Raw genomic sequence first — 18,793 nt, 5'->3', positions numbered from 1 at the left:
AAGGAGTTTCTTCTCTCACTGAGGACATAATGCACAAAATGATTAAAGAATACAAGGCCACACAAGACGTAAGTGATAATTAAGAGAGCTTGGAGAATGGGTCCATAAGCCCTACTGACTACCAAGTAATTCTGAATTGAAAAAGTGTCAACTGGATGCTGAAAACAGTCTTCTCCCACTGGCACGAAGGTGGTTATGTTGAATCTACAGAGGAAAGATAATTCTAGCAGACTGTATGGCTCTGCAGTGAAAAACATTTGAAGTCCTAATAATGTAAATTCTTTCAATTCTTAAATCTTAGAATCAACCAGAAGACAAAGCATGGAGGATTTAGTTGTGGTTACAGAACAGACTGTCAGTGCTACCAACCTGACAACATAAGGGGCATAGTTGAAAATGACTGAGAGGAGAAAGCACAAGGAAAGAGAGGTAGGGCACTAATACCCCCAGCTCACTTGGGGAGGGATCAGTTAAGCAATACTGTTGGACGCTGATGGAACAAGAACAGGAGATGTAAGTATTCATTCAAAATCACAAAGGTAATAGAAGATCTAAAAATAATTTGCTATAAAGAATTTGGAAGGGATAGTATAAATGGGGTAAACTCTCACATTGCAATGGGGAAATTAACACAAAATATCTCAAGTTGATAAATCAAAAAACAGCTGCCAAGGTGGTCATAAGATGTAGCTAGAGATGGATACATGGGGGTTGATTGTACTACTCTGCTTTCATACATGTTTGAAAGTTTTCATAATAAAAAGCAAAAAAAAAAAAACCAATAGTTGGTGAATCAAGAAATATTTGGAATTACAATGGTCACTACTAGAAAAACTAAAAACAAAAAAGAGAAGGTGCGTTGTTAGGAATGGGATTTGGAATAAGGATCAGTGAAAGTAGGGCAGGAAACCTTTGGCTTTCCATTTTAAGCCTGTGTGTGTGAGACCATGTGCATAAATGATAAAATGTTTTTAGAAGTTAAAGCACTAAAATTAAAAAGACAGACAATAACAAATGTTGATGAAGATGTGGAAAAACTGCATCTCTTACACATTGCTGGTATGATTGGAAAATGGTGCAGTCATTTTGGAAAAAAGTGTGGCAATTCCTCAAAAGGTTAAACATGGTAGAGCAGGCACATAGCTAGATATGAGCAGGCCAAATGGCAGGAATTGGGCAGAAAGGAGACACAGGTCAAATGCAGAAAACCACACATCATGTAAGCACCAGGGGTCCCTGGGCAGAGAAAGAAAAGCAGGAACCTCTGGGCTGATAAGTGGTCACACCTTTTGGGGTGACGAGCGGCCTGGAGGCCAACAAAGAAAGGTGAGAAAAGGCAAGAATCTCCAGTGTCCAGTACCTTTTGCTCATTATGCCCTTATTTCAATAAAATTAGCCTTGCAGATTAAAAGTACCCATCATGCACTGACGCCATGACACTTCCAATCCAGACTAAATAAGGACAAAAATCCCTCCTTCCTTTGGGAAGGTGGAGTTAGGATGAAAATCAGGGAATATGACCCCAGACCCTTCCCTCCCTAATGAATATTCCACCCCTTCATTTTTACACCCTATGTAACAAACCTGCCAAAGAAACTTGGCAGCTAGCACACCTGAGCCTGCCCACTCTCCCCTTCAGAGTATACTATCCACTCCTTAATAAATCCTCACTTTACTTTTTTAACCACTGCATATTGTCTCTGAATTCCTTCAGGGATGGGACAAGAACCTGGAAACCAGTTACATCTACCAGCAACAAACATAGTTATTGTATAATCCAGTAGTTCCAATCCTGGGTATCCACCCAAGAGAACTGAAAACATGAGTCTACACAAAAACTTATACACAAATGTTCACAGCAGCATTAATCATTAATAGTAAAAAAAAAAAAAGTAGAAACGAACCAAATGTCAATCAAATGGTGAATGGATAAACAAATAAACAATGAAATATTATTTGGTAATGAAAATAAATGAAGTGCTGATATATGCTACAGTATGGATGAACCTTGGAAACATTATGCTAAGACAAAGAAGCCAGACACAGAAGACCACATATGGTATGATTCCATTTATATGAAATGCCTATTAGAAGCAAATCCACAGAGGTAAGAAGCAGAACATTGGTTACTAGGGGCTGGGGGAAATGGAGGAAGAGGGAGTAACTGCTGATGGACATAGGGTTTCTTTCAGGCATAATGAAATTGTTCTGATATTAAATAGTGATAATGGATGCACAACTCTGTGAAAATACTAAAAACCACTGAATTACACATTTAGAAGGATGAATTTTACAGTATGTGAGTTATAATCAATAAAGCTGTTATTTAAAAAAATTACAGGGGAAAAAAAGTGTCAAGTCACTAAAAGTTACCTTTTAAAGATACATTCTCTGCAAGAATATGGACCCAGTAACAATGAATGAGCGAAAATTAATACGTGTACTAAAATTATACCAAACCATGTAATATCTTTTTAACCCTTTCAAAATAAGGGAAAAAATCAAAAGCTTAAAAGTCACACCCTGACCACAGCCAGTTTCACCCTGCCCACATAAAATACCAGCATGCCAAGGGCAACAAGTAACTAAGACAGTCATGGAGCCTTCTAAGGCCACACTGAAATTTCCTTTCTTCTTTGATTGAGACTCATTTGCATTCAATGGCTAATGTGAGCTGTAGTCTGCCACAGGATATGAGTTGTGGGTTGTAATTTGTGTATGAGGCCAGGATGGTAAAAGAAAGGGCAGCTGGAAGAAAAATTCAGAACAGGCCATAGAAGGGATAGGCACAAGCTCCAGGCAGGTCTGTCTGTCATGGACGGAAACAGCCAAAGACAGGGTGAGAGAACATGAACTGAGGAGGACATACATTAAAAGATGAGTGAAGAAACATTAGGATTAAGTGAAAGTTGAGATGCTTGTCACATAAGCACATTCACTGAGGAAATTTAGCTACAGCCCACACCTGCTTCAGGGGATGTGCCTCTTATCTGTGCACAGACTATGTGAAGTTGACAGCAAAGGTTGATTCCCTCCCTCCCTGCTGTCAGCTACCTCCACCTTTTACCTACTAACATATTACATCCCTGGTAGGCACTGGTAGGTGATACTTATTGCATAAATGAAAGAAAAACAATTTGCTCAAATTTACAGCCAAATGTCCCTTATTAAAACATTCTTGGGCCAGTGAGAAATGCTGTTCTCTGATAATCATGCACCAGGGGTTCTCTCTTTGCTATTAGCCTGTCCATGCCAGTGCACTGTCCTATTTTTTCCCTACCCAAATCATCTGAGAAAGAGGGATTTCAGAGGAGAGTGCAGGTCTCAGCTTTCTCCCAGAGCAAGGCGCGGCCTGGCCTATCAGCAGACAAGGTTAGCTTCACAGTTCCTACCACCTTAAGCTGTGGGCAAGGTAAGCACTTTCTCTAGTCTGGGAGCTGACTTCCTGGTTCAAGCCCTCAGCTCCACTGGAGCCCCGTCCCCAGGGGGAGTACTAAAATCTAGCTAGTGTCACACCTAGCATTTCCTGGGCTGGTGCTTGCCCTCAGTGCGCAGACATTCCTCAGCTCTCCAGCGTTTCTCTTCTAATCCATTCTTCCTGTCAACTTCTTCCAGTTCAATGTTCACTCTTTAAGCTGTCTCTTCCCTTCCTGTTTCGTCCTAGCCAGTGTTATATCAAACACAAGCATGTTTAGACGTTCTGGGTGCCAACTGCACACCTGGGCACCTGTTACAGAACACGACTAAAGAGAAGTAAAGAGACATACGCTCGCTCAGTCTTGGTACCAATCACAAGTGCAAGAGAGCCAGCTGAGAAGAGAGGGAGGTTAGCTCCTCCGGCCCATGACCATTTCAGCCTCCAAGGCACTGGTGCGCACGCACATTGTCTGCTCTCCCAGCTTCCTTTGTCTCTAGTCCTTCATGATCTCTCCAGCAGTTATTTCTCTAAAACACAAACAGTGCGCGGGTCCCACTTAAAATCCTTCCATGACTTCTCAGTGCTTACAGAAAACTCTTTTGACAGTAGGATCCTGGCCTCTTTCCTTTTCAGGCTCATCTGTCCCAACCGCTTTGGCCTAACTTCAAACATACCACCAATGCACGTGGTGGCACCTAGATTCACGTTACCTCTTCTGCCTGGAATGTCTTTCCGCACGTGTTGGATCGCTTAGACACCTCAAAGAGAGAATAGGCCTTCTCTAACCTTCTGGTCAGGTGAGATGTGTTCTAGGCACCATGTCAGCTGCTAGGGAAGGATGATGTGCCTAGCAGCTCACCATTCACCCTCCTTCACTACAGCCCTCAACAGGCTGCATGGTCATTCACCACTTACATGGCCATCTCTCCCTCCTGAGGGAGGCTGTGAGCTTTGCAAGGACCCTCTACTCAGCACAGCATTAGTCCACAGTAAATACAAAAGACACCTGGGTGGCTGAGTGGCATAACTCATGATGGAGTAGAAATAAAGGCCAACACAATATTTCTGTAATGACTCTGGTAGTTTTAGGTTGGGTTAGGCAATATCCTCTTGCTAAGATTGGTATCAACTCTGAGAAATATCTTAATTCAGTTGTAAAGTCCCAGTTAAATTCCTTTGTAAAACTGGAGAAATAAAGCCTTTGATTAAAAACTAAACTTTCCCCAGCCCTCTAAAAAGGGATGGGGGAGGGAGCAGGTGTAGAAGAATGTCTGATCTGTCATATTCTTTAGTCAGAGCCATAAACGTGTTTGGGTAAGACAATGTGATGTTCTGATAACGGTGATAAAAGTAACTTGAAGACTGGGTCACAGGAAGCCCAAGATAAATGCTGAGAGGAAACAGGTTCTTTTTGAAGTAGCCTCTTCGTAATCATTTTCCCACACATTTGTTCAACTTCCGAAGGAGGACTGAATACCTGATTTGCTTTGCAAATCAAACAGCTTAAGAATGAGACATTCAGATGTTATAACATATGTGTTTAGAAGGCTCCTCCAACTCACTTTAAGTTTAGGCTGCAGCTTCAGAACTGTGTTAACTGTTCCTGTGGGCACAGATTAACTGTGGTCCTTTAGGCTGGTACTCAGGATTTTGTTTTGTTCTGCTTTTTGTACTTGGTTTTAAGAGAGATTCTCAAGGGTCTTCACAAGACGGTGGGATGGACAATGTCCTCAGCAGCATCCTGACAACACAGACAGTGATAAGTTTCCTAAGGTTGCTTGATGAAAGTGAGCATCAGAGTCCAAAACTCAACCGGGGAGGAGGGGCAGCAGGTGCGAAGGCAGCACTATTGATCACCTTGCTTACACTATGGCAGGTCTCTAATTTTATTTTCATATTCTACACACACGTAAGAGTTTTACATCAGCTAACAGTTGGGAAAAGGAAGAGAGCAAGCCCAGAAATGGCCAGAGGAGTCTCCTCTCCTATGCAAAGAGCACATGAAATCCTTTGAAACATGATGACAAATCAAAACTTCTCAATGTCTGCTGTCAATTTCTTAAGGCTGCCTAGCATGTTGCCTGGTGATCAACAAATGTTTGTCAAAAGAACACATGATTAACAATAATCCAAGCAATGTTACTGTTTTGGAGCTATTTTAAGCTCATTAAAAGTTTTTGAAAGAGATCATATCATTACCACTAAGAAACGTCTCCTTTTATCTTTTAGTGAGATGCACTTTCCATATACACTTCTTTAAGTTTTTGTTCTCAAACACTGAAAGAAAAGGATAACAAAACTTGGGTAAAAATGTTTTTGATGAAAATAAGTTTCAATCAATGGGAAGAAGCATTTTAAAAACATCTCTCCCAGGTTTCTGTATCATGATGATTGCTGTTTAAAGACCTAGAACACTGAGCATTTCTGGGTATAAAATTACACCGGCCTCTTTCAGCCTCATGAAATTGAGATGCCAACCACAAAGAACCTGCCTATTAAGATCAGGATGCACATAAACACAAAAAATAGTTCAGTAAAGAAGCAGGCCACTATTACAGCATAAGGATTTTTATTTCTTATTTAACCATGCTATATGTGTACATATAATAGCAATATATACAATTTGAACAAATACAATTTATACATAAAATACAATGAAAGTGTGGCTTTTGAAATTAATTCAGCAAACTCACCATACAATTTTTATTTTTGGCCACCATATAGTATTGTAGTAATGCTATTAAAGTTATTAATGATTGAAATTCACTAGACAATAGTGTAAGTTCAAAGGCACTAGGAAGATCTATGTTTTCTTCTAGCATTTTAAGATCAAAGAATAACTAAAAAGGAAAACAAATGCATCCATTAAGAAATTGGGCAGACACTGGCATACTTAAATGTAAACTCTACCCATTCCTTAATTCACAGCCCTGAAGGATAGGGAGGGGCTTTCCTTAAAATAAGAGTTAAGGGGAAAGATATTTTTAAAATACTAAAAACAAACAAGACAAAAAAATACCTAAAGCTATAATAATAATTAAAAAAAATGTTATAGTTGTAGTAGTACAACCCCCTCTCTCAAAGTAACCTTAAATTTCTTGCTGCAAAAAAATGTTCCTTTTCCCCAGAAAGCAGACAACATAGCATGTCAGATGGATTCTACTTGTGGGATGAATACATAGGTATAGAACTCTCACTTTGATTAATTTTATACTTCACAAAAAATCTAAACAAAAATGGGGAATATTACTATATTTTAATATCCTAATTATTACTATATATAATTGTAGGGTTTATTAAAGAACATACCACAAGCAAATAACATTCTACCAAGGCTATTTTTAATAAATAATTATTCTTTTAAATTAAAAAGAAAATAGCCATTCAATAACCTACTTTATGTGATACTCATTTTAAATCAGCCTATTGTTTCAAATAATGAGAAGTTTGTTCATCTATATCCTTTCATGAAATTAACACTAAAGTTACAAAATATTTCATTTGTGGACAAAGACATAGCAAATGTGAAGAAACCAGAGAACTGCTATGACTGGAGCTAAATGAAGAGCTCTAAAGTCAGGTTCCCATGTTTTCACATAGATATTCGGGCCTGGCTCCAATATCTAATTCTGGTATTACATAAGGTAAATAGTTAATGCCCATTTAGTATAATCAATTCTAATGTAAATGCTTTAAAAAAAACTACTAAAGCAACCAGTTTTTAAAATTTCTCAATGTTTTGACTTCTTACAGTTTTTTTTGTTGTAGTTACTGCAGTGGAGTGGAATAGAAAAAAATGCAAAAGTTACTCCTTTTCTGTTAACTTGATGGTTAAAGGCTAGACACATGGACTTTAAAAAGAAGTAGTCATCTTTTCTTCCTACAAGTAAAATTAAGATTTCTCTACAGCAATTACTAACAGAGTTAAATGTGCATCTATAATTGCCAAGATAGTCTGCTCACACAAAGCTTTTACAAGACACAAGTTCACCTCAAGTCTTCACAGTACCTAAACAATGCTCCACAGAGTAAAGTTGTAACTGTCTAATTATCTTACACATTACAAAGAAAATGCTGCCAGTTAAATGCAATTCTTATTACCCAGAAAATATTCACCCTACACAGGACATTTAGTACACCACCTTTGGAATGTACCTTAAATTTATGGACATATTTTTACCACTACTTCACAAACACTACCTTCACTCACTCCCACTGCATGCACAGCTTTGTAATTACAAACCAATATTTATACAAACTTACTACAACAATGTTAACTTAATAAATACTCATTTATGAAGTCTCAAAACTTGTAGTCAATGTGTTTCAGGGCTGATTACATAATTTTAAAACACTTAAAAGATGTATATGCTTCTTTTTGGAGTAGCATAACTTTTGTAAGCAGCCAACAAAAGAACAAACAATTCTATTACAACTTATTTTACTGTAAAATAAAAATAACTTATTTTAGAGATATGGCCTAACTGGATTTGTCAATGAAAGATATTCAGGGAAGAGTATTTTCTTGGTAAAATATGAAGAAAAACAAAGTACTTTAAAGGTAAAGAATTAAAAGATATATTTCTTGCTTTGGCTGTATTTTCTGGAAAATGGAGATCTTTCTCAACTAGGAGAAACAAAGCTACTTCCATCAAAATTTAGAACTCAGACAAAGGAAAACATCCACTAGTCACACTGCAAAGTAAAGTTTAAAAAATATACACATACAGGCAAATATTAGTGACCAGTATTTAGCTTCTTATTATCTGCAGTTGTTGACTACTTTATAGTTAGGTACAAATTCAATGTTTCAAGAGAACATGAAACCAAAACAAAAAATTGACTTGAAGTCAAAGTGGCAAAAGAACTCGAGAAGTTCAGATGAAACATTCTCAACTTCTGTTTTTTAAGCACGTACACTTCTAAAGACTGTCTAATTATAAAATTTTCTACAGATCAGTCATCTCATACTTCAAATGCAATGAATGTTAGTATAAAAATTAGAACACATTTAAACAGACCAGGTGGGTGTCAGCAGTAAATAATTTCTTAGATATGTAGCCCATACATTCATATATAACAGCAAGACATAGGACAATTAGGCCTGCAACTGTCTGTGTGAAAAACAGGACATTTTTTTCTATTTTGAATATCCAGTTATCTAAATATACAGTAGATGAATAAATCACTAGCAGATTTATGTATACACTTAAACTGCAACTCTCTATAGTATAAGCTGCTCCCTTAACTTCCCTGCACAGTATAAACTGAAAAGTAATATGTCAGTTTGAACAATTACCAGTTTACAATTTTAATGTTACATTAACTTAATAAATATAGACTAAAAGTTATTAGGCAAATTGTTAGTTCCAGTCTTAGTCCATGATCTACAGCTTCCATTATTTGAAATTACACAAAAATCTTCAGTGTTTTTATTAAAGATTTTGCCCAGGCATGAGAATATCACTAATTTTTATTGTGACTTTAAGTCTGTAACAGTTACTGAAGTAAAGAGTCAATTACAGTTTCAGGCTTTGCAGAACGCTTTCTGTTTGGAGAAGAGAAAAAGAAAACATGAGTGCTTTCCTGAAAGACTGAAATGTAACACTTTACATTATGTAGTAGATAGTATGAGGCAGCCACAGAGTCTAGAAACAGGCCAAGGTTTGACATTCTCAACCATGTTAAGAGAGGAATTAATGTCTGCCCTTTCAGGCTAAGGGAAGGTCGCCCAGAGTAACCGCAAGAGCACAGCACCACACTCCACCGAGAGTGACGACGGAATGACAACTGCAAGTGGTCTGCATGCTTGCCAGATTTCAACCTCTTGACTGTCTCTTCTGGTATGCTAAAGGTGAGTGCTTATTCAGTGAAAATCAGCACACGAATCACCTGAAGCAACACCTCACAGATGACTATGTAGGAACTGATGGAAATGCTCCACTAATGTATCGTGTTTATTGCAATTTTGCTCAGCACATAACTATGCATTTCTAATGAGGAATATCACATTGAACATTATCAAATAATGTAATGCAATATCAATAAATCATTTATTGTGTATATTTGTCTGCATTTATGGCCATCTACTGTTTTCATAACACAGCAGCTCATTCTGGCTACAGAAATGCTGGGTTTGGTTCATCTAATGTTAGTGCACTTTTTTTCTTTTAGATTAAACCAAAAAAGTACATATTTCAAAATAAGCATTCTAAAAACTGTAACCAAATATCTTACTAAATTATTTACTTGTTTGTTTTAGGTACACAGAGTTTTTACAAAGTGACTAAAAACAGAGATCTGACATAAATAATCTGGAGTTCTGGCTTCTCCTTTGAAACAAGAAGATTCAGAAATAATGGGCCCTCTATTCCCAAAACTAATTAAAAACAGGGTGGCAGCCACTCACTTCAGGTAAGAAGCTCTCCATTTTGCCCCAGTCCACACCACTGCTTATTTTTCTCCTACATTGAGGCCAACTGTCTTACCATTTATCCTCACACGTGCATTGTTACATTTCTTTCTAACAGCAGAGGTAAGAGGAAAACACCTCTATCACGAGTGGAAAGCTGAAAGAGCTAGAGGGGCTTGTATTTCTCTGAACTGATTTGCTTTATTCATTAATATCACATGTATGGCTTCTGTTGGCAATATGAAAAGCTTTTAACCCCTTGGCACCTAAATACTGAAGAATGTAAAAATTCATACACTTTTAATATGCTACTGATTCCTCCTCCTCAAGTTTATAAATGTTAGGTTATGTCTATGAGATTATGTAACACAAAAATATTAAAATTTAAAACTTCACCCTATGTGTCACTTAAAAGCCTATGTACTCAAAGTAGGCGAGGGAGGGGGAGCTTATTATTTCCTATCATTTGAGAAGCCCCAAAGTCTTACAGTCAGTTTAAATAAGTGGAACAGTACGTGACATAGGAAAGAAGAGAAGAAAAAAGCCCTAGCCCAGGGCTCTCACATCCTGATTTCCCTGGACTAAGTTACAAAGTTACAATACATACAAAACTCAGTAGTCAAAACAAGCCCCCTAAGGTGAGGGAAAGATGGTTAGAGAAGTTTTATTTAACTAGTCACTAAGGATACCAAGGTTCTTGAGGCAATATTTACAATAGAAAAACCAATAAGCCGACTATAATACCCTGAGAGCCTAAACAGGCAAATTAGCGTCTTCCTAGAAGAATTAGCGTAGGGATTAAGCGATTAAGATAGTAATGACTATACATGTGGAAAGAACAAAGTAAATTAAAAATAAATTCTACTACTCAGGAGGGCTAAAGAAGCTGGAAGACTAATTCTTTAGCCAGATTTTATTTACTCAAGCCATAACTACACAAGGACTTCAATATTTAGTTAAATATATCAAGCCAAAATACTTGCCATGTTAAGTAAATTTCCTTTAAATGTATCTACTTAGAAATCTCATTGTCTTTATTTCACTCAAAAATAGTACTTACCTTCTCCCTGTCTTTGGCCTTGCTTTCCCCTTTGAAGTCCGTGGCCTCTCTAATTTCATCAAGGACTGCCGGAGGCTCTCCTCAGTATAGGCAAGATACACGTGGGAAAGGTCCACTTCAAAGGGCTATGTAAGGGAAACAAACCCAAGACACTCTTACAGAAGGATATAAACCAGATTTTCGGGGAGATTTAAAATGCTAAATAAACTCCTAGAAAAAATTCACAAAAGACAAAACCAAATAAATATCTAAAGATACCTTTTTTCTAATGCCATGGATCTCAAATGTATTCACCAAGCATTGGTGAATAAGCCCTGACACACTATAAATTCCTTCATAGTGAAGAAAAATGTCGTTGTTTTCCCTAAAGCTGCTACTTCCTCTTGCTGACCTAAGACTAGGACCAGCTTTGAAAAGGACAGATATTTTATCTAGTCTCTAACCATATTCCCAAGACACAGAGAGGTGGTGGGAAAAGTCTCCAAAGATGACTTGTGGTAGAAATGATAAGCCTGGCATCATGACTGAAGGTGAGCAGAATTGCCCTAACAGTCACCCCATCCTAGAGCCTCTATTCCCAAAAGATTAGCCTTTTTTCAGCAGAGCTGATTAATAGGTATCATGTTAGTAACAATTTAGTGACCCGCATTTCTATAAAGAAACTGTAGTTTTTTGTTTTTTTTAATTTAAAAGCACTCTTACATCTTTCTCCTTTTTATCAGGAACTGGAGTCTGCTTTCTCATGTTATTTCCTGTGTAGGCAACACATTTCTCAAAAAAGGAAAAAAGAGGGGGAGAAGAATTATCTTAATTAGCAATTAATACTGTGAATGACACAAATTACTATGACTTACAATGACAGTACATTCAAAAACCATGACTGAAATGCTAGAACAGAAAGGGACTCAGAGGTCATTCAGTCCTTACACTGACCTATACCATTTCTACTGAATATTTTATGTGTTATAATACAGTTAATTAGAAAAGTATCTTATACACCCTACCAGAGTCTCATTTGATTCATCCTCTGAACCACCTTTCTCCCCATGGTAGCCAGCACAATCCCAGTTTACAGAACGTATACTGTAACCATTTCATGAAAGGATGAAGGTAATACTCACTAGCTGCCATTCTCCGATATCTTCATTCCAGTGGACATAGTTTTCAATCATTTCCTTTTAAAAGAGTCAAAGATGATCTACTTTTAATATTTAATAACATTTAAGATACTGAAAAATATTCCTGCAACTAATATCTTAATATATTAAGTGAAAAAAGTTAAGTCTCAAAACATTATATATTGCATGACAGAACACCAAAGCCAAATGATACATATGAAAATGACCTTGTCTTTTTTACATTGTGAATAAGAATAATGTTTTGAACAAGTGTAAGTGGTAATATGGTTATTTCTTGGATCCTGAACATCAACAAAGGATCAATAATTGTTTCCAAAATTGCATACTTCAATAACAGGTTTAAAGGTAAATTTCCTGTGAAAATCTCTGAATGTGTGTGGGTCTTTCAGGATTCAGTCTTCTTCAGTCTTACTGTTGTCTGAGAGATTTGTGCCAATTGAACAAATGATCTGTGATCAAATAACAAATCTGTGTGAACTTGAATAAGCCATGAAACCACAGAGTGACCATCACTGCATATATTCTGTAATTTTGTAGATACAATTTTGAACAGTACTTCTAATCTGCTAATTTCAAAGACCGTACTGGCTTTCCAAGAGAAAAAACTATATACTACATGATATCCTTTTTATAAATTTTAAAATATATACTTTCAAGAAATATATGTAGACACAACTGAATTGTTAAAAAAAAAAATCAAGGAAATAAAGGAACATGGGATTCAGGATGGTGGTTACCTTGAGCTGGAAGAGGCAAAGGGATGGAAGAGGGGAAAGGGAAACCATTTGGTTGTATATAGGTCAATGTCATGGTCCTAGCTTTTGTTTTCAGTGATGAGTTCAAAAAAACTAACTAAATAAGAGCAGGCCATCCAAGGACCATCAAGGAGGGTATACTGTGAACCAAAGATTAATTCTATGCACCTGAGGTCCAAAGGAAAAAAATATTAAGGCAAAAATACTAAAATTCAGAAAAATTTCTTAAAGCTGTATATAGATTCAAAATAATTTTTTAAAAAAACAATGTTAAAGTTTACTAAAATGTACTAAAAAGACAGAAATTTTGAGTGAAGAGAAACAGAGGCTGAGATTTTTAAATTATGCTAGAATTAAGAACATTTATCCGGAGAAGGATGGTAGTCATGATTGCATAATACTGTGAATAACCTTAATGTCACTGAACTGTGTTTTAAAAAATAGTTAAAATGATAAATTTCATGTTATGTATTTTACCACACAACCCCCCTGACATACACGTATACAGAGTTAGTGTCCATAAACGGAGAAAAAGTTAGCACAGGAGTTCTGTTTATTCTATTTACAGAATAAAGAATACTGAATGAAAAAGCAGGACCTATACCTTTACATGAATTACATGAATCTGGCTTTCCCCAAAGGGCTGAGAAATTCTTATTCAGATATTCAGATACTCAAACAGAGAATTATGTATTAAGAAAGTTAACAGCTGAAGTGAAATGTGATGGCATTAGTTCAAGAAAATTTTATCACTGAAACATGAAATGTAAATATTTACCACCAATTAAATTAGAAATGATACTTCCCTATTCCTTAACCCCAGCCAAGTGACCTAATATTTAAATCAGAGGACTTCCCTCTTACCTGATAATCCTGAGGTATAAAGTTATCAATAATAAGCATCTGAAGTCGAAGCTCCCGGCTAAGTTGTCGAATGTTCTCCAGGAGGCCTTCAATTTCCCTCTGATGTTCTTGTTGGAGATCAGCCATCTACCAGAAAATCAATAAAAATATGAAATACAAACAAGATTTTAAATACAAAACAATTCCATGTGACATAGGGCATTGGTCTAGGAAATCTTGCAAGAGCTTACCCAGTTCTTTTCACAAAAACAGTAGACAGAATAACACTACCTATCACTGTCTATTCCAATTAGTAAAGGTTGGAAATAAGTAGTTTAATACCTGAAATTTAAAGTTACATACAAAGGCAAAAGTTTTATTTCTTTAAAATTGTGATCACACACTATGATTCCTTTTCTTAATCATACTTAATCAAAGAAATTTAAAACTTTTTTAAAACTTCAGAACTACAATAGGAGGCAATTTCTAAGAGACCAACCTCTGACTTCGCAGCCATCAGCATAGTCCAAACTTTCTTTAATTTCTTGGTCTTTCCTTGTGCTTCTTCTTGCAAACTGGTATACTTTTCTTCAATATCCAAGCGTTCTTGCTATGACAAAAAGTGATAAACTTTAGAATAATTTTCTTCATTAAATCACAAATTTAATTACTTAACATGATATAAATGTTTAGCAACTATTATCTTTCAAAGCAACCCATAGATATTCTTTAAAATTTTATCAAGATTATATTCAGCTTTTCACTAGAAACGTTAAATATCTTACGTGAAGTGTCGATCAAAAACAAAAATTCACAGCACCTCTTTTTCCTCAAGTTCTCTGCGAAGTTGCTCTGCTCTTTTCCTCCTTTCTTCCAGTTCCATATTTGATTCTTCAAGAAGTTTCTCTTGTTCCTCAGCTTTCGCCAATAAATCAACACCACCAACAATTACCTTCTTCTCCAGTGCAGATAATTTCTCTAGCAAAGACTGATGCTCTTGTCTGTTAATTAAAATGAGAATAGTCTATATCCATCGATGATCTTTAACAGAAATTTGGATGTAAAATTTCAAAATAGGACTATAATTATATAATATCTCTATCAAATTACACAACAGTGTAGTATTAATTTATGATTTAACCTATAACATCCAAATTTGCAGATTTTTTTCTCCTATATAAAGATGAAAGAAAAATAGATGCAATTTTTAAAAATATAACATAAACAAAACCTTCTGTCCAAAAATAGTGCCTGTGGAAACAAAAATCAAGCTTTTACTATTCAATTTTATTCCTTATACATCCTATAAAAAATTTTTTTAAATCATGAATCCAACTCAATTCAGTAATACTCACTGGGCCTTAAGAAGATCTTTTTCCCGTTTCTCTAACTCAGCTCTAGCCTTGTTTCTTTCTTCTTCTTCCATGTCAAGCTTTGTTTCAAGTGCTTTTCTCTCCTCATCAATTTTTGCTTGCATTTCAACCATCTTATCTGGGGAAACTTTCTTTTTACCTATTTGAGTCATTTAATTGCAACAATCACTTCAGAGTCAACATTTCAGATATATAAAGTATCTTCAATATAAAAATACATTCCTTCATAATATACAATCAAATGCTAAGAAAATCAACTAAATAATATATTTTATTTCTATTTATTATGGTCCTAGGAGAACTCTTTAACTAATCACTAAATTCAAACTATTGTCCAATTGTGCAATGATAACTAAGAACAAGGTAAGTGGAAGAGAATCAAAACAGAAAAGGAGAAAAAAAAAAAAGAGAAGGAAAGATTAACAGGAAAACCAAGTAAATAAAACAAGGAAAGAACTGTGTCCCCAGATATCATGTATGGACAAAAAAGCAATATGATTAGTTACTTCTTTCTGATAACCAGGTACAAAATTGAGTATCTTCTCAAAACACCTACCCCCAAAATTAATTAAAATAAATGAATAAATAAAAGTCACAAATAGGTATAAAATGTACAAGTAAAAGTATCAGGCAGAATTTATAGCAAGTAGTTTTTAACATATATCATCAGAGGTTTTCTAAAATTTTGCTTGATAAAATTACTTGAAAGTTTTATTTCATAGTATATTTTCAAAGGAAGTAGTTCTATACTAATTATATAACAGCTACATAGTAATTAACCAGGCATTTTACAGTTGCTGAGCCATTATGACATATCATCATATCTTAAATGGTCAATTAAAATAGCTTGCTATTATGTCAAACTCAGTTCCCTAAATCTCCCTAAGTCAGACTACACATTCCAAGTATCAAACATAAGTAGAAATCCTACCAAATAATTAAGCTAGAAATACAACTTCAAATTGATTATTTTGATTACAATGCCTATTCAAGTATTTTATATACATATAATGGATGGTCAATATAAGTCTACCAAATGAATTTCAAAATCATGAAATTAAAATGAAAAATCAAAAAAAGAAAACAAAAGTTAGCTTATTAAACTGGTTATGAGACTGAATCAAAGAGAATTCATTTCTGGTAATACAATTTCTTTGAAACATACTTTCCTTCAAAGAAACAATCAAAGTTTTCGTAGAATTGGTCTGAGGCTCTCCTGAAAGCTTTCTGTCATTCTTAACTTCCTTCCCAAAGGACCACAGAAGAGCGTAAAGCAGGAGAGTTTACAAACTGTTAATGAGATCTCCACCCAAAAGCTAACCCCTCATGCTAACAAAGAAAGAAAACTGAGAAATAAAGATGATGGAGACATATATCTGAATATACTCTTTCAGGAACCACGAGACCATGAATCATTCACAGGCTTTCTTTGGGTTAAAATTATATAAAAAACCCAGCGGTTTCAAATACATTATTACCCTTCACTTCTACAGAAATGTAAGTCCAAAGCAAACTAAAGACACAAAACAAAGTTAAATGAAAGAGTAAACAAAAGCACTGATCCAAATTCATGCTTTGGTGTGGTGTGATTCATTGCATTCCCAAAATCAGGATGTAGACCTGATTCTCTTGGCTTCTTTGGCACAGTCATCTGCATTGAACATACTGAATTATGTTACTAAAAAATAATTTGATAAAGTAATCTAACTCATATTTCCAATGAATTCCTAGAAAGACTCTCCCATCAGTAATACTATTTCTTAGAAATTTGAGGAGGGGAAAATAAAAGTTCAAGTATAAAGTAAGTTTATGCATTAAAAAATTATAACTTCCTTTCCACCTCAGAATTATAAATATTTAAAGAAAAAATGGCAAATATGATAAGATGAAAAAACATATATATGAAAACTACATATGTACAGAGGAAGTGATTTGATCAACACATGTAGATTAATTTTTTAGGCTTCTAGGGTTGCAATTGTTTTGTTAGTTAAAAACATATAGTTCCCAAACCCATCAAGAGGCAGTAAATTTAAAAAATTTTATGTGCAGAAATATAAAAGCACAGACCTATTGATGAATTACTACTATGCCTGAATTGCATTAGTTATTCAAAACCTTTCAGGTAGTATTTTCAAACCAATGTTTTAGCACTAAAAATCTTATTGGGCTCTTAAAGCATTTTCATAAAGATGGCCATGTATATATAGTTAGGTTCAATTTCAAAAATCCAATATTTAAGTAATTTATATTACTTATATATTATTTTAGCCAGAATCAGCTGATAAATTGTATTTCTTTCCAAATAATATTTTAAGCTAAATGTGAAATGTACCAACTCTCCTAACCAGGCACTTAAAAACATGACATCACAAAAGTCATTTCTACATTGTTTTTTAAAGATTTTTAAAAAATATTAATCAACCAAACCAACCAACCAAAACCAAAAACAAACAAACAAAAGAACACTTCTCCTTCTAAAACTGTAAGAATTCAGCACAAAATTTCAGGTAAATAAATCTAAAAAGAATATCAACATCACAGAGTATTTAGTTGAGCCTAACAGGAGCAGTAATATTTTAAATTGCCCTCTGCTATGTGCTCTAATCAAAACTGTGAAGGTAAACTTCGGCAAGGTAAAGTTAAAAGAAGTGTTATTTCATTTTCATCACATGAGCATAGGTAAACAGGCATTTGATTCCCAATTTAAAAAAAAAAAAGGAGGAAAAATCCTTGAATATTAAATCATTTTTATTTCCAACATTTAGAAAAATTCTTTTTAAAAAATCTGGTTCTGATGATATATTTATTTTTGTTGTCTATTTTGTTAATTAGGTCTAGAATACCTCATGTGTTTGTCATTGCCAATCTAATACTTCTGAATGTTTCCTTAAAAAATTTATTTGGAAACAAAAATGTTCCTAATACCTTCCTCAATAAAAACTGAAAAAAAATTTTTCTAAAGAATTTAGTAAAAAAGGAAGTTTTTCTTAAAGCTAAAGTTGAAAAATACTTTAAAATACAAAAGAAGATACTTACCTTAAAAAAATCATTAAATTTAAAATACATAATGTAATTAAACAACAAATTTCTTTATAGTTTAAATAATTGTACCACGTGGAGTGCAAATCAATCACACCAACCTGCTTGATCTTTCAATAAGAAGTAGTAAGCAAATCGTAGACAGGAAGCATATGCACAGAGATGAGGAGGAAAAAAGAAAAACATTATTTCTTTTGTAAAACAAAGAAAAATCTATAATTGCATTCATTTATAGTATAAGTACAGAAACAAATCATTATAAAAACTGAAATAGAACAGTCTTATGTAAAAAGAAAAGTATTTCAACATAATCAGAGACATAATTTCAGCAAGAATAAGAAAATTAATCTAAGATTACAATCCAAATCAATCTTAAAAGCTCACACTGACTCCCAAACTCCTGCAAATATAACACTTCAACAACTAATAGTGGACATGGAATTGGGAACCTGCTAATACCTGGGAAATAATCTAAAAGAACAAAACAGAAAATTAAGACAATTTTAAAAATTAGTAAGTTAAAAGTAGCAAAATTCACATTGTCCATTTTCAAAATTTCCCAATTCGATGACCTTCTAATATAAGGCTATATTACAGGTGTGCCCCTCTTTAAGAAAATCCAACACAAAAATGTCAACCAACTAAACAGAAAAACTATAGTAATTTGTAGTGATTATGTGATTAACAAAAGTATTTAATAAAGAAGTTTTAAAGACAGGAAATTCTCCCAATATATTTGATTTTCCAAGTT

General features: G+C 34.7%; 1 protein-coding gene across 6 annotated transcripts in view; it reads right to left on the bottom strand.

The window, feature by feature from the left end:
- Positions 1–18,793, bottom strand: part of KIF3A (kinesin family member 3A) — a 149,278-nt gene that overhangs the window by 95,848 nt on the left and 34,637 nt on the right. For 4 of the 6 annotated variants that reach the window (XM_072957387.1, XM_072957408.1, XM_072957406.1 and 1 more), the window contains exons 10-16: positions 14,983–15,139; positions 14,448–14,628; positions 14,127–14,237; positions 13,649–13,774; positions 12,012–12,065; positions 11,593–11,661; positions 10,891–11,015 (exon numbers count right to left, since the gene is read on the bottom strand). In XM_072957387.1, the coding sequence (XP_072813488.1) occupies positions 10,891–11,015; positions 11,593–11,661; positions 12,012–12,065; positions 13,649–13,774; positions 14,127–14,237; positions 14,448–14,628; positions 14,983–15,139 (823 nt within the window). Of the gene's footprint in view, positions 1–4,979; positions 5,160–5,970; positions 8,967–10,890; positions 11,016–11,592; positions 11,662–12,011; positions 12,066–13,648; positions 13,775–14,126; positions 14,238–14,447; positions 14,629–14,982; positions 15,140–18,793 lie in introns of those variants that run through there. The other 2 variants (XM_072957398.1, XM_072957392.1) reach the window with 2 other exon arrangements.

Source organism: Vicugna pacos, chromosome 3, assembly GCF_048564905.1.
Source record: "Vicugna pacos chromosome 3, VicPac4, whole genome shotgun sequence".
In the NCBI taxonomy this organism is placed as follows: Eukaryota; Metazoa; Chordata; class Mammalia; order Artiodactyla; family Camelidae; genus Vicugna; species Vicugna pacos.
The sequence above is the reverse complement of the archived record's forward strand: the minus strand, read 5'-3'. Positions and strand labels throughout refer to the sequence as shown.